A 19,738-nucleotide genomic window follows, 5' to 3' on the forward strand; every position below is an offset into this window, starting at 1 on the left:
AGGTCTAGCACCTCTGCTGGCTGGTTGCAGCATTGTCGCTGTGATAATATTGCCACAACCTTATTCTGCTATATTGAATAAAAGGTGAGAATGAAGTGATTAACAGTCTTGGTTAAACTTGAGCGTAGTAGCTGTGTGTCGCCTCAGCAGTAAACAGACCTGAGCTTCTTCAGTACTGTAATTTAATGGAAATGGAAATATTAGGTTTGATAATAAAATACATGAACTGCACTTTTACTGTAGGGACATTTTTTACACCTACTGGACGAACTAGGAATCCATGGAAAGTCTGCTCTGCTTCTGGTCCTTCAGGCTGCACTGTAAACTCAATGAAGGCAGCCTGAGACAAAGTCAAATTCTAGGTGGCTTCATTTCTATAGAATTGATCTCATCCTTCTAGAATCACAGCTTTCTCTCAGGTAAATCATGCTGCTCCCTGCTGGCTAAAAGAAGAATCACAATAACACAAGCTCAAAATCAAAAGGATTTTAATAACATTTGTTCCCAGAACATTCCAGAGGATAGGAATCATACTCTGTGGTTTTGAAGGCCATGAGAATACTGAACCTCTTCAACAACAAACAAATTCTGATCTACTTCTCTTACTAACAAAAATAATTCATAAAGAATCTTGTTCCAGCTTTAATATTTACTTTGTTAAACAAATGGAGTTTCTCATAATACGTAAAATGCCAGGACACGTGGAACAAGTATTTCATTAAGGAGAGGAATGGCTTAGAAAATCACAATAAAAAATGGGATTAACAAATGAAAACGTAATGATTGGAGGGGCGGGAGGGGTGGGTGTCGATCTTTAAAGCTGGCCGCAGTCGGCAATGAGGACCTTAGCGGAGCACTTCCCGCTGCTGCTTCCCTTCTTCTCAACAGCCTCGACGACATCAATACCCTCAACGACTTTCCCAAACACAACGTGCTTTCCGTCCAGCCTGTTGGAAAAAAAAGACAAAAGACCGACGACCTGTATTTACACTTCAGTCACATGTACACCAACCCGCCGGCCACTTCATTTACCTCACCACCTTGTTTCTATGCTCACTGTAGTTCTATAATAATCACAGACTGTAGTTCTGTATCTGTTTCTCTGTATGATTTATTATATTTTCATCCTTTCACCCTGTTCTTTAATACTCAGGACCCCACAGGAGGGAAAACCACCACAGAGATACAGCTATTATTATTTGGGTGGGAGTTAAATACTGCGTTACTGAAGAACATGTGTAGTTTAACATGTGTACATGAACTTCAAGATTTTTTTACTTCTAATAATTTACAAAGGCGTTTTTTAAGAGGTATAACCTAGGTTGTAGACGGAGTCTCCCTAACTGACCTCGATTGGTTGGTGGAGTGCTGTAAATTCTGCAACGTTCACGTTGTGTTTCTAGGTGTTGTGCTGAATTCAGCTACCTTTCAGGTGCAGGTGCGTCCTTTAGTTGAATAAGTGTAACAGATTCCCCTCTGATTCCTTTTATTTGTATTTATAAATTAAGTTTTATTTACAGTAACAATATATACAGAATCACCATAACTGTAATCTTGGCGCTTGTATGCAGAGGGGAGACAGATTTCAGCACAATACTTCTTTTTCTTTTTCTATTGTTTAATTAGTGATGTTAGCCAGACTGGGTATACTTCCTGTAAACGGTCTAAAGATCTAAACTCTCCAAAAAGACTTCAGACTTTTCACACTGCAAACAAACTGGACCATGGTTCAGTAGATTCAGTTGGTCCAGAATATGGTTTGTGGTACCTTCAGACCTGTTCCAAACACTGCAGCAGGGAAAGCACTCTACAAGTTCCTTACCAAGCGGTATCAGCAGTGCAGATGAAGAACTGGGAGCCGTTGGTGTTGGGTCCAGCGTTGGCCATGGACAGTGTGCCCAATCCCTGGTGCTTCAGGGTGAAGTTCTCATCAGCAAACTTCTCACCATAGATGGACTTTCCTCCAGTTCCGTTGTGCTTGGTGAAGTCGCCTCCCTAACACAGAGTTACGGTTCAGATCAGTGTTCAGCCAGACAATCTGATTCTCCACTGAATCAGCAACAGTACAGTATAAAACTCAGCTCACCTGGCACATGAAGCCGGGGATGATGCGGTGGAAGCCAGATCCCTTGTAGCCGAAGCCCTTCTCCCCGGTGCACAGGGCCCGGAAGTTCTCTGTTTGGATGATAACAGGAGTCAGTGTGCACAAATACATTTCAATTATTTTTCATCGATAAAAAAAAAAGATTGAATGCAGATGATGCTCACCAGCAGTTTTTGGAACCACATCGGCTCTCAGCTGCCTCAGCATTCAGATGGGAGAAGAAAAAAAAATCATCATCAATAGCCATTTATGGATCATGATCTAATAGCTCTAGTATCTGGTCTGCCTCCGATTCTGCAAGTCAGTTCCAAAAGCATACGATTCTCCAAATACAAAGCTTTAGACTCAATTCCACACAAGTCCATAAAGCTAGTAAGAATGCTCTACAGTAGTTTTTGCCAAATAAAATGTTAAATTAGGATTGATAATTCTAGTTGATTCGACTGGCCAATCATTTTAAACCAATACCCATTTTAAATAGCTATAAGGACTGTCATATGTTTTCTGAAAAACTTGAAAAAAAGTGTGATTATTTTAGTAATTCGTCGATATTCAAATAATATTTAAAATTTATTTAATTTAAAAAAACATAAATCTGTGTGTATTGTTGTGGTGCATGCAGTGCACTCAATAATCCACCAGAGGGCGGAAAATGCATTTCATTTAATTTGCTTCAATAGATAATTAATAATTAGATTTATTTTATTTAATCATACTTTAAGTTTTTTTCCGTATTTATCAAGTTGAAGAGTTTGAAAAATATAGAAAATTTGGAAAATATGATACTCTTGGCTTTGAAAGTCAATGTTTTATTATGGGTAAATAAACGTGTTCGTTTGCTTCTTATTGGATTTTTTTATAAACAGTTCCACCTTAACAGGTGCAGCAGCTGCAGCACCTGTGATTACCATATTTAAGGTGGAACTGAGAATTAGACGCAGCAGCAGAGGCAGCACTGTAACTACACCATTTAAGGTGGAACTGAGAATTAGAAGCAGCGGCACTGTAACTGTACTACTTAAGGTGGAACTAAAATTAGAAGCAGCAGCAGAGGCAGCACTGCAACTACACTATTTAAGGTGGAACTGGAAATTAGACGCAGAGGCAGGGCTGTAACTACACTATGTAAGGTGGAAATGAGAATTAGAAGTAGCAGCAAAACAAGATACACTCCCCTGCAGTAAATACTGGAAGTAGGATCGTTTTCTTATCAATAAAATATCAATAAAAAGCTCAATAACGTAAATATTTATGAAAAAAAAAAAACTTAAATCGTTTTGTAACTGGTATCGAACTCAAAATGGCAGCTTTGCGCAATGACAAATATAAAGATGGCGTCCGTATTTAAGACAAAAATGCTACACAATTAAAACTACAAACATACATTTTCTTAACTCATAAATATATTATTTTATCTTTAATTGCGCAATAATTAAAGTTATGCTATGTTTTAGTTGTTTATTGTGAACTCTGCTTCAGTTCACAGCACCAGGGCGAGATCTAGCCATTAAGTGTTATGTAATCAGAACCTGGTGTTCCGTCGATTTGTGCTACTCATAAATGTGTGCTGCTTAGCGGCAGTGCGCATGCGCCGACCCACGTTTTTAATGTTTTCATTCGTTTTTCATTATATTTCTTTACAGAATGATTTATTTGAGTTGATTGTACAGTCTGAGCTTGCTGTTATCATTATATATATTTTCATTTGCTTGTGAGTAACGATAGTATAATATGTGATTTAAACGACATTAACAATACAAAAACGATTATATTCTATTCATCTCAACTACATAAGCTAACTACACCTTCCAGCTTATTTTATTATAAATAAATATATATATATATATATCTATTTAAATAAATATAGCACGCTAGACACACTACGGTAGTGCGATTTGACAAGGTGGCACAACACAACTTGTCAGAGCACCTGCAACATCTAGCTCATATCTCATCAGATGATTGCTTTTCAAGCATGCTTTTCACTGTTTTTTTTTTTTTTTATCGATGTGTATGAGAGCTGCTGCACGTTGACTTTTATTTATTTATTTACTTGCTAGTTAAATAATTATTTAATCCACAGCAGGCACAGCTGATACCCATCAGCTCAGCAGTACACAGCATTTTAAAGATTTATAACCTAGCCATAGCTAAACAAAAACATACAACCACTACACACAGAGATGGAGGGCATATTAGTGCAGGCTACTTAACTACCAAACATAGGTTAATTAACTTAACTAACTACCCAGCTGAGCAGCATCCTCCTCACAGATAAGGATTATCTATATATGTATCGATCTCTCATTAAGTTAGCTTGCTTTCCTGACTAACTAAATAAATTACACACAGAGAAACAACTAATTCTGCTTAAATAAATGCCTCATTTAGGTGTATAGTTTATTAAAATATCTGATAAATATATAGAACCGTAAAAGTCCACACCAGGATTTTGCTCAAACTACCAGGGCAGCTCAGCTGCAGCAGAGTCGCCCAGACAGATGTAACAAAATCCTGGGGTGGAGTTTTACTTTCCGGACCTGGATTACGCTTCCTTAAAGCTAGATAAGTTAGTTAGCCAGATTCTTTGAGCATGTCCAGGCCAAACAAACGCTGCAAACCATCGCTCACCTCAATCACAATCCTCCCTGCACTGGTGCCATTGACGGTGATGTCAAAGAAAACCCTAGGGTTGGCCATTGCAGATACACGGACACGGTCTTTTCTAATCTGGAATTTTCTTTATTTAAAAAAAGTAACTTAGTCTAGGACTAAAACCCCGCAAAGATGCCGCAGCTCATCGGCAGACTAAACGTCAGCGCAGAAAAAAAAACTATATATATGGAAGTATCACGCAAACCCCTTTTTCCCTCATTTCAACCAATAAAAACGCAGCGCCGCGCGTTTGACGCGCGCCTCGACCAATCAGCGAGCTCAAATTTGCATACATTTCGGCAAGACTCCACAAGCAGCGAGAGGCGAGGCGAATCCTCCAGGTCAGCAAAGTTCCGTAGGAGCGCCGCTGACTGACAGCCGCGCCAGCCAATCGCAGCCCGCGCACATGACAACACCGCTTTTCGACCAATCGGCGCCCACTATGCAAAGAGGGCGGGGCCTTGCTGTTCGCGCGGTCAGCGATGTCTGTAATGGCGCGAGGGCGTCGGCTGCGCCGGGAATTCGCCATTATAGCGCGGCTGCTGGAAATCGCAGCGCAGGCTAATTCCACACAAAAGGAGGTTTAATAATCAGCTGAGTTCACTGAAAACAAGCGGTAAAGAGACATACGTGCGCGTTCTTGTTTAAAGTGGCTAAAAAAACTGCTGAAATATATATTTATTTATATATATAAAAAACCCATTGCTGAAAGCACGCTGGCTGTGTTTACTAAAGGAAATCCGGCTCCTTTAAATCGACTGTTAACTCTTTAAATCCCGAACCCCAATTAAATAAGGTCTAGAAAAATCTGTTAACACTAATAAAGTAGTTAAGAGTTCATTTAAACGTCTGTCCAGGTATTTCCAACTGAATTAAATTACACTTTACACAATAATAGAGATTTTTTATTCGGTATCATTTTAGCTGTATCTGGGTTGGATTTTATAAAAACTTGCTCATGGTATTTAAAAAAACTGCATAAAAAGAATCATTATTACTACGTATTTGGAGATTCTAAGCAAGACATTTTTACAACTTTTATAACTTTTTTATAACAGACAACCTAAATTTCCTCTCGGATCAATAACATCCATCAAACCTCACCTAAAAAAAACCTGTATCTTCTAAAAATAGTTTAAAACTGACATACTCTCACTGGAACCAATTCAAATTCTAAATATTTTTGCTGTCCAATGAAAAACGTGTATCTGCAAAACAGCAGCTTTACTGGAGAGACACTGTAAATTCCTAATTATCATTGGAAGTCAATGTAAAATTTCTATTGGTCCATGTTCAAATTATGTAGTAAACAAAAAATCGACAAAAATGAAAAAATTCTTGTTTTTCAGAGTACAGCGACGATACACAACTGTGTGTGCTCTTTTGATTATGCATGTTGATTAATTCAATATTATTTTTTAAGGAAAATTACTTAGTACAAGCCTTTTGGGGCTTTAAAACAATAATGAATAATAAAAATAAATCAGTGGTTAGGCTCTGAATATCCTGTGCAGCAGAGGAGAACTGTGTACGCTGGTGTGCTGAGCTGGTCTCGACATGGCAAATAATTCAACAAATGAAACACGGTGGGGCTTAAGTCTTTACTTAAAAAACATAATGGAAATATTTCACATCTTTAGAAAAAAACAAAAATGATTTCAATTTTACAAGTTTAATTCAATCGTTAGAACTTAAAAGATTCACCTACACATGACAAACATCTTTTTTTTTTCTTTTTCTCGAACAGTTTGATTAACAGTAAGTGTGACTTGGTGCTGGTCTCTCGAGGAAAAGTCTCTCAGCGCTCTTTTATTGAAAACCTTCGGAAGTCACAGATCTGATGGGAAATTAACTGTTTTTTTTTCTTCTTATTATTCTTCTTCTTCTTTTTAACAAATTCATAAACTTTGCTAGATAACACACGTAAGAGAGATGCATACAGGTCCACCAATTATCTTTATAATTATTATAATAACAATAATTATATAATCAAAGATAAAATTATATGATACACAAATGTCTTCAAAAACAATTGCACATCCAATAAACTCCTGACACTCCCTGGATTGTTATGATACAAACTGCACAGAGCTGACCGTGTCCAGAGAGGGCGGCCATAAATAATAAAATAAGACGAGACAGCAGACGGGGTGGCAGATTGACTGACCGACTGACTGACTGACTGACAGACTGACGACTGTTCTCTTTAGTCCACAGATTCTCCTTCGCAAAAATGAACTGAAATGGACAACGGGAGGCAAACGGGGGCTGACGAAACCAACACAGCTCGTCATAGTGTTAAACTGTGAAAGGGGTGGGCGTGTACATCCGAGCTTTATGACGTTTTCATGGGATGGAGAGAGATAGAGAATTAGAAAGATAGAAAGAAAGAAAGAGAGAGAGAGAGGATGAAGTGTGTGTTCACATCTGTAACAATTATAGTTCTGTATCTGTACATCATTTCACACCACGCCCCTTTAACTGCTCCTCGTCAGTAACAAGTTCGGGTATCGTTGATATAGACTACAGAGCAGACCGTCTGGAGGCCACGAGCGCGGGCGCGAGAGGGGAGGGGCGAGACAGAAGCAGAACGTTGGGAAAGTTTGGGACCTGATTACACTCTTTCGAGAGCTGTTTTTTGTTTATAGCGAGCTGTTCTGTGCGTGTAAATGCCTGTGATTATATTATATATACCCTGTCCTCAGTTTGTGATTCGGGTTGCTTGTGCTCCTTAAAACTCTCCTGTTTTTGTTTCAGACTCCTCGTTTAAAAAAAAAAGAAGAAGAGGGAATTCCAACCAATTTTCCAAAATTTAGTACAAAAAAAATAAAATAGCAGCACCAAAAGTCATGGGACAGCGGTATGTAAATTGATCATACAGTGTTACCTCAGGGGAGGGCCTGGGAATGGCCACACCTGTATTGTGGTGTAGGTGGTGAGGTGCTGTCTTGTGACTGAGTTCAATTGAAATGAAACTGATTTTTTAAAATGCAAATTATGCTCAAGTTCGGGAAATGACTCTGTTCACTCATTGGCTCACACAGACATTACCAGTACTGTGTACTGCAGGGCTGGAAGGATCAAGTCTGAGTAATGTCCAGAAAAGTTGATTCAGATATCTGTTATATATATATATATATATATATATATGGATTACGGGTGTGTTACAGAGGCTTTACAACCTTATTTCCATCTTAAGTACTGGCTGTAAATCTGGGAAATCACTGGAATTCCACTTTACCAACAAAAAATACTTGTGCATACCAGAACAACTCAACATCTCAACGCCCACCAATGAGAGAGAACATGAAGACGGCAAACAGTAAATCAGTGTATCAAGGCTTTGTTCCTTCTGCCGTCATGGCTGTGATTGAACTGTAATCAGTGTAGATCAGGATCTGTGCAAACAGACAGGAAAGGAAGACGAAGTTTTTTTAAACGTAGAATAGATGTTTAATACCAAACAAACAAACGAACGAGTAAATGAGCAAACGAGCGATTGAGTGAGGAGTTGTAGAGCAAGGAGTGGAATCGATGAGCGAGTACGGTTGTAGCTGGAGGCATGTATGTACGTATCTGTGTGTGCTTCTTGAGATTTTACGTGTTTATTTTTTGCTTGCGTTAAAAAAAAAAAAAAAAAAAAAAACTTGCACTCCTGTGGATTGTACGTATTGGATTTTCGCCCGTCCGTCGACACAGTCAGCGGTATTAGCGCTATATTGTCACTCAGGATGTCTTCTGCCTCCAGACCGAGCCTCCTGTTTATTCCCCCTCATTTCTGACGAGTTTGGCAAAGTTCTGCGATCAAACATTTACAGTACATTTCCTCAATGCTACTATAAGATATGAGTCGCGTATCTGATCTGATCATTTCTGATCTCTAAAACACCAAGGTGAAGAACACGCAGGGCATGCAGACTGCGAAGCGGCGCCTTCCAACACAAAGCATAAACTGACTCTTGGACTTCAAGTAAAAGTACGATAAAAGTTTGCGAGATCAAGTAATGAGAGTGAGAACCTGTAGGATAGGGTGCTGCTAGCTTACTGGCGGGTTTTTTCCTTTTATTTTTTTATAATATATATTTAATTTTTTGTTTGTTTTTTTAAACCTGTTGAGGTAAGGCGTGTCTGTGTCTTGTGTGTGTGTGTTTGTGTGTGTGTGTGTTTGTTTTCTTTGTTAGCAAGGTCCATTGGCATTCCCAGCTTTGACTTTAAACTTCAAGGTTCAGCTTAAACAGAGGCAAGAACTGTTTTGGCTTTCCCCTTTTGTGTATCTTTCTTTCTTAAAAAGAGCTTGTAGCTTTTATCGAAATTCGGTCCTCCTCCTTTTGTAACACAAACGGAGGATTTTACAGAACGACAGTACTACTTCACACTCGATTTTAAAACGTGATTAAGAACAAACGACAAACTGCCCTCCTCCAGACGCACTATAATTTTTTTTATACACCAAGCACAAGTCTGACAGATGAGGTGCTTTTCTACAAATGGTTTTTGCAGGAGCTGGAAATATGAAAGACTCTTCCGAATTAAAAAAAAAGAAAGGAAAAACAAACAATAAAATCTTTTGACATAGTTCAGAGGCAGACTAACATGTAGGTTTTGTTGCTGAAGTAGCATTAAAACATCTTCCGCACCCTCCCCGCCGCGAGAACGGCTGCCGTGAGCATTCCAGTCTCCAAGGAACGTGGCGGCGGGAAAAAGAAGAATAAATCACACAAAATCTGCACATCTGCAAGGATTCCCAGCCCCGGCGCCCAAACCTCCCCGTCAGCGTTCTGAGAGTATCTAGGGCAGGGTCTGGGGGTATTTTTCAGGACGGTGTGGCCAAGCTGGAGGCGCTGTGGGAGCTGTGAGGGGCTCAGTTGCTCTCGAACAGTGAGAGCAGGTCATCGTTGCTGTTGTTGGGAAGGTCTGGAGGACCCAGGTAGGACAGAAGCTCGTCTGGGTTCGTTAGCTCTGGGAGCAGCTGGAGGAACAGAACACAGACGAGAGGAATATTAAAGAAAGAGCTGCAATAAAGAGCTTTTTAAATCAATATTTGCGATAAAAGATGTTATCGTACGTTTAACACTTGAGACATTTTATGACATAAGATAATAGAGCATCAAACTGCATTTTACAAATGTCTTTTAAAAAGCAATTAATAACAAATTTGATATTCAAACTCATATACATTAACAGATTTTCAGCTCAGCAGAAATGAGTGCGTATCACAAGCATGTTCATTATCAGAGTATATAATAGAGCATGTATTTTTACACCATTAACAACAAGCTCAGAGTAGCTCCACACTTGCTACTCACATCAAGGGTAGGCTCTGCCACGTCTCCAGGCCCTCCAGGACCACCCAGCCCGAAGCTGTCTGTGTGCAGCCGGGGATTCTGGGAGGAGTTGCGCGAATGCATGGGCCCTCCTGGGCCGCCCAGGTTGGAACCACCGTGCAGAGCTTGATGCTGTTGCTGCTGTTGTTGCTGCTGCTGTTGCTGTAGAGGGTTGTGGGATGGGTCCATACGACTAGAGTGAGGCATCTGTGATGGAGACAAAGACGGAATACACGCTAATGAATACGTTTATATAGTAAGTTCATATAATTTCTTGCAGAAGCTAAACCTAAATTTCTTTCTTCAACTATGAAAGTTAAGCTCTTCTCCTTTAGCGAGTTGTTTCCTGGTAAAATGTGTTTTGTGAAAATGACTACAATCACAGCCTCATCCAGGGTACAGTGGACGTACCTGTCCAGGCATGGGGTGCCCCACAGGTTTCTCGGGGGTCAGCAGTCCACTCGGCAGGTCGGACTGGTAGGAGAGGGGCGGGGGTCCCGAGGCGAACTCCCCCAGGGTCGGTGTGCCGGGAGCGTTGGGAAATTCCGAGAAGCCGGGCTGGTTAGAATATCCTGAACCAGCTAAGAGACGAGCAAGAGAAATGGTTACCAATAGCATCCAAATGTATAAAGAAATCTGTTTAAGAACCTGGAGCTAGAAATATATATAATTTTAAAAATCCTGAATAATTATTAGATTTTACACTTTTCCCAAGAATTCTAACAATGTGCCTCATTTATCAAGAATCTCAGTGTAAAAGTACTGATTTAAGTTCAAATAGTTAAATTCCAGAAAACAAGACTAAGAGATTGGATTGAAGATCTTAAAAAAAGAACTACTTTTTGTATATACACAGATTATGGAAAAACATTACCTTATCACTCATTTACAAATGAAAAGATTTTTTAGGACATGGTCCAAATGGGTAACTTATGTAAAACCCTTACGACCACTTTTCATGGAAACACCAAGTGAATAAGTAGTCGCTGTTTATATATTTATTTCATATTTGTGTTTTCCCATGCTCAAATACTATTGTAAAATTCCTATGTGCCAGATGTGACTTTTTTGTTTGTTTTTCCTGACATAATTGACTGTTTTATAAAAATGTATGAAAAATGTTTTAAGAAACGAGTGATTTGGATATGTATATGCTAAGATATGAATGTCTTTTAAAATACAGAATTTAAAAAATACAGAAAATATTTTTATTACATTACATTTTATTACATGAGCATTCTTTTGAACTTCTTATTTTTTATGTTAAGATCTTTTATCTTAAGATGAAATGACAGTACCTTGGCTGGGATAATCAGGCGTGCTGCTGCTGCCACCCTGTGGTAGGGACTGGTAGGGCGAGGAGGCCGGGCCCAGCTCTGCGATCATGGTCATGACGCTGGGCAGGATCATGTGGCTCGGGCTGAGGGTGCGACAGCGCTTCAGAGCTGGACCGTCTGGATCCTCTTTAATGTGCAGGTCTGGCTTCACAGGTACCGGCTTCCAGCTGCACACTGGATCGATGGTGATCTCTTCATAGTCCGAACTATCAGGAGGAAGTTTAGAGAATGTGAGAAAAGCTGCATTTTTGCTCTGAATGATTGACTCAATCCTTATGTTAGTAATTCAGCTATTAATCCTAGAGGGAAACCTGTTATTGTTTTTTTTTTTTTTTTTTTATGGAGCGCCACAGGGTTATATTTTAGGGCCCATGACAGTGATGTACAGGAGGTTATGAAGGTAACAGTGTTTGAGATAAAAGGGTTTAAGGGTCAAACAGAGGCACAGAAACTTACTTCTGGATATAGATAAGAATTCCCAGCATGTATTGATCCACTTCTAGCCCTTCCAGAAGAGCAGTCTTACTGTAAAGACGAGGAATAGAAACAGACAGTAAATGTACATGACCATGCTTGAGCTTGTGTTTAAATAAAAAAAGCTAAGTATACATGAATTACATATTCATGCTTAGAAGAAAATAAAAGTCCTTACTTGCACACAGGACAGCGCCATGTTCCTCTCTCACAGTTAAGCTGCAGGTAAGACTCCAGGTCGAAGCACTGTGGGTGAGGAAAAGAGAGAATGCTTCACATACCAAAGCATAGCAATACTGTAAATGTGCAGTTCATACAGTTTTCAGCTGCTAATAGCCAGATTACTTTCTAACAGTGAGTGACTAAGACTTTAATACAATCAAACAAACAATAAATGAAACAACAATGTTCATTTTACTCAAACATATACCTATAAATAGCAAAATCAGAGAAACTGATCCAGAAACTGAAGAGGTTTTCTGTATATATAAATTGAATTACTGTCTAGGTCTAGTTATAACATGAATAACTGGTAGAGTTATTCCTCTCACCTGTATGTGTCTGCAGTCGTGCCCCCGTGCAGGAAGCTGGATGCGGCGGAAGGTGATTGGACACTTGAGCGAGACCTTGATGGCCGTCTGCTCCACACCGTCCTCACCGTTCAGCCCAGGGGTTCCCGGGATTGTCCCGCTGCTGAAGTTCCTCTTGACTGGGAGGAAAAAGAAGAAGTGACAGACAAGCTGAGTGACAGAAGAATACAGAGTAGTATATTGCAGGTAGGACTGAGAGATTTTCATAATAGGATAATCAAGATTGTACATTTTTTACATGAGATAGACGTTTGCTTCTGTCAGAAATCTGCAAATAACTCTTATGTTATAGCTTGAACATCAATTTAAATTGTGCTAAACCTAAAGTTATGAAATAACTAATAATCTAAATCATAATTAAGAATGACTCATATATTTAAAGAGTATATATATAATTTTTATACAATATCTCCCAAATCCAACTTTCGGACAATAAAATACCCCCCAAAAAGTGCAATAAACAATAACTGTCCATTAAGACAGTTACACACTGCTCTAACAGGACATCATTTAATTTTATCAAGATTATTTAGACACTGGAATTGAAATGCACAAATGCTTAAAGTATCCTAGATAAAATAAAATTAATAAACTATAAATCCACAAATTTTCCTCAACAGGTTCTACTGGTTAATGTCCACATATTACATAAGATAAGTCGATAACATAATTATTGCGACAGGCCTAAATAAGCAGTAGGACTGACTGAGACTCACTTTTGGTGACGCAGTGCTCGGCCGGCAGGAGCCTCTTCTTCATCAGGCCCTGCAGCACAGAGCGCACCGAGGGCCGGTGGACCAGCTGTAGCACGAACAGATGAGACTGGAGAATGGGAGAAAGGGGGAAAAAATCTCACATTTAGTTAAACCATATAAACAATTTTTTTATAAAATACAGGCCTTGCAGCGTTCTGCTCCACCTTAAAGGTCATTATTTGTGCTTCTAGGAGCTTTAAAACAGAAAACTCACACAGCAGCAGGCGGTGACCGTGATCTGGATGGTGTTGCGGCCCGGCTGGCACACCTGTTTCAGGTAGAGGGGCTTGTGGGAGGTCTTGTTGTCGCCACGTTCGATGGTGAGGGGCGTGGCGTTCACGCTCACCTGCACTGAGGCCGGCCAGTTAGTGTTCATCTGTCGGTCCTCATGGTGGTAGCACTTAAACTGCAACTCCAGGTCAGGCCTAGACACGAGAAGAAAAGAAAAAAAAACATGAGCATTTAATTTATTAGTACAAGCAAGATATATGTAGATAATAAATAGATATTTTTTAAGCTGAACTATATTGTGAACTGTGCAATAAAAATGAAGAGATCACTTCAGTTCACTTCAATCTGAATCAGTTTCTCTGATTTTGCTATTTATAGGTTTATGTTTGAGTAAAATGAACATTGTTGTTTTATTCTATAAACTACAGACAACATTTCTCCCAAATTCCAAATAAAAATGTTGCAATTTAGAGCATTTATTTGCCAAAAATGAGAAATGGCTGAAATAACAAACAAAAAAAAGATGCAGAGCTTTCAGACCTCAAATAATGTGTAAAGGAAGCAAGTTCATATTCATAAAGTTTTCATAAAGTTTAGAAATCAATATTTGGTGAAATAACCCTACATTTTTAATCACAGTTTTCATGCATCTTGGCATCATGTTCTCCTCCACCAGTCTTAAACAAGCCCCGTCACTGTCCACGTTTAAAACCAGGCTAAAGACTCATTTTTATTCCTTGGCTTTTAACCTAATTTAAGACTTAAATGTTCTTGTTTTATTTAATTATTTATTTATTTTTATTATTTTATTTTGTTTAACTTTTACTTTACTTGGCTCATATATTTATCTAATGCAATTTATTTTTATTGATACCTATATTTTAATTTGTCTTATTGTTTCTAGTGTTTTGTTTTTTATCTTATAGTTTGCTATGTACAGCACTTTGTTGCAGCTGTTGTTGTTTTTAAAGTGCTCTATAAATAAAGTTGAGTTGAGTTGAGTAAATAAAGTCTTAAATAAATAAAAGGGCTGAAGAGTGCAGTCTCACCTCATCATGAGCGTCTTGTAGACGGAGTCTCGCAGCTGGAAGACGTGGTTGCTGACGGCCAGGTTGTGCTCCAGCCTGAAGGGCTCTAGAACGACCCCGTCTCGAACAGGGAAGGTCAGACGCAGGTCATCGCTGGGGTTTCCTGAAGAATGGTGAGAGAAGTGTCCTTAAAAAAGGTTGTTTGGCTAATTATAATTAGATAATGTAGATTTTTAGTTATAACTGAGTTTTGATTTTGCAAACAACCAAATCGTGGAAAATGGGAAAAGAAAAGGCCATTATAAACAATAAACAGAACAGCTGGGAAACCTGGCCTGAATACAAACACGTGTTCGCCTTCTATCTCATATTAATTAATATGTAAAAAATAAGTATTTAAATGAGTCAGGGTTCATACACTTTTAAACTTTTTTCATGCCTTTAAGGCACATTTTCATGACCATAAAATGTTTAAAACAATGCAGACATGGAGAAAAAACAAAAAACACTCATCAAAATTGATTATAGTCAGCCTAAAATTAATTTGACACACAAGTTTTTATAATAAAATGTGTCCGATGTGAGCTCCATTGTGTAGGGCTAAATTACTGAATTAACTCTGCACTGATGTATTTGTTAGCTCAAAATAGATTTTCTTCATCGATAAATAGAAACACAAAAATATGTAAAGCAAGTTTTCATGACTTTCAAAACTTATCCTGCCCTGGAAATTACTATTTTCAAATTTCATGACTTTTCCAGGTTTTTCATGGCCGTACGAACCCACATACAACAATTGAGTATGTGTTTTAATCGTTATACAAATTAGATCTAAGTATCCAGTATAGCATGCAGTGGTACCTGTAGGGGGCTGCATTGCGTTGATGTTGGGCTTGACGTCAGGGAGGAAGGGAGATTTCACGTCCTGGCCAGGGGACATGTAGGGAGGCATGGAGCTGCCTGGGGTCATGGGAGGAGTGGGGTTTCCTGGGAGGGGAGAGCTTGGGTATCCAGGCATTGCTCGTCCGGGCTGCAAAAAAAACAATAAAAACACATAAAAAGGTTTATTCATTTACTCCAGTACCAATGGGTCAGTGTGATCAGTCAGAACTAATTCATCTCTACAAAACTAGAGATGCTCTAAATATCAGGCAAAAATATATAGCAATGAAACAAGTAAAAAATTGTGTTTATTGAAAAGACAACTTAAAATTCCCTTTTTTACCAATCCTTTCAATCAGTAAGTATCAATGACAAGTTTATATACTGTTACGCCACAAAAGTCTAAATCCAATATCCAGTACTGTATGCATAGATGTACACACAAACATAGGTATATATACATACACCCTCAACATGCAATACATAAAAAAGGTCTAATAGAATAAATTATTCATTGTTTGGAATAAATTACGTCTGCTGGGATGTTATTATTATTATTATTATTATATAACATTATAATATCTTTAATCAAAGTTTTGTAATAGCTTTTTACTTTTGAAAGCAAAACACATCAAAAACATTTAAGCTGTTAAAGTTATGCAATGGTGAAAAAAATCGTCTCAAAATCGTGTTTAGTATTCAGCAATATTTAGCCATCTGAATATTATATTGTGTTTGCTTTTTCATTTTAGTGCATTCCTTCCTACAAAAAAACAGTAATAGATTCTAAAAACAAACAAAATCTATCATGAGTGAGATTAGTTTCCAAATTATGTTTGCACAAAATTAATCACTACAACTTTAAGACACATTAAATGAATTAAAGGCTTAAAGACTTGTTTCAGTTTCCCACATAAATACAGTATTTGTTAGTGAGGAGCTGCTTTAAATGAGTTGGGACAGAGTGTAGAACCCGTGTAACAAAGTCCGATCACATGGCTCCTGAATTTATAAACCATTAACCAAACAGCCGAGTCACTTAAGAGTTTTCAGCGGCTTACGGAAACACACAGCAATATCAAACAGAGAGAGAGAGAAAGAGAGGTAAAGAGAGAGAGTGTGTGAGAGAGGTAAAGAGAGAGTGTGTGAGAGAGGACACTGACCCCATTAACAGCTGCTTGGTTAAAGGTACTGTAGCCTCCACCTCCTGCCACTCCTGAGGCCAGACTGCCATGGCTGTTGCCTTGCCCATTAAACTGCTCCGCCTAAGGAATAAACAAGGCATTTCAATGTCATTCAAAACAAAAAAAAACAGTGTATAATTAGAAGATTAAGTCTTTTATTTTAAGTCTATATGAGCACCATCTATACAAATGTCTCTCTTATTAACTTTGCTTGGAACTAGTGGTGAAAAATCTAAAATAAACAGATTTTTTTGTAGAGGAAACGTGTATTCAAACATACACGACCGGCTTTTTCCTCTGAGCTTTATTGACGGCAAGTAACTTTATCATTATTCATTAGTTTGGCTAATACCTGATGAGCTATCGCCGAGTGTAAACAGAAAGGGGACAATCTTGTTTCTTCAGTTTTAAACCGGAGCTACAAGACCAACGCTGCTAACAATAACTGAAAGTCAATAGTCACACACTAATCATTTGTGTAAACACCTGCCCACACACTTCTCTCAACCAGCTCAAACCACATTACAGTCATCAGGAGGTCGCTCAGACTCGTCGGTGCGGTTTAGGGCACAATATGACGACTGAGAAAAGAGCTGAAATTTACTGTGTAGCCGAGCGCTGCTGCAGAAACAGAGCTGGTATTTAGTTCGTAGTGACCAGTGAAGGACTTACATACAGCAAATACACCACAGACTAATTAGTCACGACCATAAACACTGATATATAGTCCTGTCTGAATAAGTGTACTGGATGATACATTATTTAAAAAAAAAAAAAAAAAAAAAAAAACTATTGCAAGACCATTTCCATAAATTCCACAAATATAAAGATAACATAATAGCATAATAACACAATTAGACTACAAAAAAAGATCAGATATATACTTTTTAATTTAGAAATATTCAGACACAAACATTGTTCTTGCTGTGTTCTTGTGGAAAGCAATGGGTGAGAAATGACAACACAGGATATGAGTCAAAAAAGATATGCTGCCTGGTTTAAAAAAAATTAAAAAATTAAAAATTAAATAAAATTAAAAATTAAAAAGATTAAAGAAAAGGAGTTTGCTGTATATATGAATAAATAATAAATAAAGATTTTTTTAAATATTAAAAATAATATATATCCAAAAAACAAAAACAAAAGTAGTCATATAGGCTTATTGAAGGTAATAGGTTATCCTTACTAAGCAAAAATAATAATTGGTAATATTTTTAATAATTGGTGGATATCCACAACAATGATTATATGTCCATATATTTTGCAAGTGGATAAAGTTACAGTTGTGACCGGTCTATGAATAAGTATTTTTAGGTATTGTCGTATGTATTTTTACTGTATTACTGTATACAGTTTAATTTTCTTCAGGCAAACATGATTTTGTTGATCAATTACAATTAGTGTAATCACAAAATTGTGAACTTTTATTATTTTTCCTCATCCACACACTGCTTTAATAACAGAAGATGCATGGCAGGGTGCTTCATGTGTTGTAAGTACAGAGCAGAGGCTTTATTTCTGCATTCTTACATGTCTAAGATGTAACGCCTACACAGAGTGGCGACTGATCTTTCGCTGCAAGTGACATTTCCGAGATCTTTTCAGACATACAATTCAATTCACTGTAGCAGCAGCAGCAGCAGCAGCAGCAGCAGCGAGTATCAGATTACCGGGTCTCACTCTTACAAAGCAGCAGCTTGTTCACCACAAACACAGCAGCAAGAACCTGCTCACCACGAAATCTGATAATGCGAGCATGCTACAGAGTCAAAAACCTCTAGCAAAGATTCTAAAGGAGAGCGAACTCTGCGAATCAGTGGTCAAAATATTCCTGGAAATAGCCGTTTAAAGGTCTCAGGGTGCGAACACTGTAAACCGGGGCTGCCGGGCTGCTGCTTTACCTTATAGTACTGGCCGGGGTTTCCTGGTCCTGCAGGATACTGGCCCATGTTGGCCTGCTGGAGAGGCATTCTGTGGCCTGTGTAGGAGGGCGAGGGGGCCGAGCGCTGGGGGCCAGGGCCGTGGTACTGCATGGGCTGTCCAGGATACGGCCCAGCAGCTCCCATTCCAGAGCCATACTGCTGCCCTGGAAACCCCTGAGAGAGGAAATATTAAAATATAAGCATTAAAACATTATTCAAACACGATACTTTTACAATATGTTGCTTATTACACTGTGCTACTCCTCAACAAAACTTCATAGATACTTCTTAATATATAAAATCAAAGCAAATACCATATTTTTGCACTATAAGGCACACCACATTTTATGCGCAGTAGTAACTATTAGTAGAAACAGGCGTCTCACCATATTTTGTTCCTCTAAATCCAGCAGGTTTTGCCAAAGCTAAACTAAGTAAACAAAACTGTAAGTCAATCGAGCGCTGGATGTAAATCTACACAGATTTCTCTCTTGAAAACTGTTTATTTGGGTGAGTGAAGCGCTTCTGTTTATTTACAGCAAGCTTAAAGCTTAGATTCACAGATTTCCACTAAAGCTAGAGCATTAGCATTAGCGGTTAGCGGCTAATGCCGTCCGACAGCGCTACACAGAGGAACCCGGAGTGTTCCGGTAAGCCAGGGTGTGATCAACTAGCGAATTTTTGTGAGTTTAGAATATATATGGTAGTAACTCACACTGTTTTGTTTTTGTTTGGTGTGTTTTACCTACCTGTAGCTTTCTAGCAACTAACTGGGACAGAGGTCTTTAAATCTGGACCTTGGAATTAGTTTCTGCTCCTGGACTTTGTGATGCCTGGTAGGTGTGACGCTGCAAAGCTGCACGACCAATCAATTACGTCAGAGGTTCCAGTGAGTACAAAATCCAGGAGTGGAAACTGGATTCAGGGACATCTTTTGTCCTCATTAAAATAATATTATAATTTTTATATATTCTGTAAAATACAGTACTATACAGTATACATAGTAGGTGTGCCATATCAATGTTTTTATCAACGTAATAATATTGGTATCATTTTTACAGCGATAAAAAAAAAAAAAAATCATATTCAATGAGATAATAGCGGAATTCTTAAAAGTAGTCTATATTGTATTTGTTTTACTATTTTCAGCGATGCTTTAATTCTAATGGACAATTTTTGTAGAGTTGTTTGTTTACAGTGACTAAACTTTGCTAAACCACTCTTATTATTTTTATGGCCAATATATACAATA

General features: G+C 38.3%; 2 protein-coding genes across 4 annotated transcripts in view; both read right to left on the bottom strand.

The window, feature by feature from the left end:
• Window positions 1-471: 471 nt before the first annotated feature.
• ppiab (peptidylprolyl isomerase Ab (cyclophilin A)) lies at window positions 472-4,938 on the bottom strand. The gene is made up of 5 exons (XM_007250271.4): window positions 4,736-4,938; window positions 2,269-2,299; window positions 2,087-2,175; window positions 1,823-1,995; window positions 472-947 (listed from the first exon to the last, which is right to left on the bottom strand). The coding sequence occupies exons 1-5, from the start codon at window positions 4,802-4,804 to the stop codon at window positions 815-817; spliced, it is 495 nt and encodes a 164-aa protein (XP_007250333.1). The 5' UTR covers window positions 4,805-4,938; the 3' UTR covers window positions 472-814.
• Window positions 4,939-7,527: 2,589 nt separating this feature from the next.
• The window catches only part of zmiz2 (zinc finger, MIZ-type containing 2), a 52,444-nt gene continuing 40,233 nt past the window's right edge, over window positions 7,528-19,738 (bottom strand). For all 3 annotated transcript variants that reach the window (XM_007250269.4, XM_022680824.2, XM_022680823.2), the window contains exons 7-19: window positions 18,466-18,660; window positions 16,544-16,645; window positions 15,360-15,528; window positions 14,520-14,661; window positions 13,454-13,664; window positions 13,201-13,306; window positions 12,446-12,603; window positions 12,073-12,140; window positions 11,877-11,945; window positions 11,382-11,626; window positions 10,495-10,664; window positions 10,066-10,290; window positions 7,528-9,728 (exon numbers count right to left, since the gene is read on the bottom strand). In XM_007250269.4, coding sequence (XP_007250331.2) covers window positions 9,621-9,728; window positions 10,066-10,290; window positions 10,495-10,664; window positions 11,382-11,626; window positions 11,877-11,945; window positions 12,073-12,140; window positions 12,446-12,603; window positions 13,201-13,306; window positions 13,454-13,664; window positions 14,520-14,661; window positions 15,360-15,528; window positions 16,544-16,645; window positions 18,466-18,660 — 1,968 coding nt within the window. In that variant the 3' untranslated portion in view covers window positions 7,528-9,620. The remainder of the gene's footprint in view (window positions 9,729-10,065; window positions 10,291-10,494; window positions 10,665-11,381; window positions 11,627-11,876; window positions 11,946-12,072; window positions 12,141-12,445; window positions 12,604-13,200; window positions 13,307-13,453; window positions 13,665-14,519; window positions 14,662-15,359; window positions 15,529-16,543; window positions 16,646-18,465; window positions 18,661-19,738) is intronic.

The sequence above is a fragment of the Astyanax mexicanus genome, chromosome 20 (genome assembly GCF_023375975.1).
Source record: "Astyanax mexicanus isolate ESR-SI-001 chromosome 20, AstMex3_surface, whole genome shotgun sequence".
In the NCBI taxonomy this organism is placed as follows: Eukaryota; Metazoa; Chordata; class Actinopteri; order Characiformes; family Acestrorhamphidae; genus Astyanax; species Astyanax mexicanus.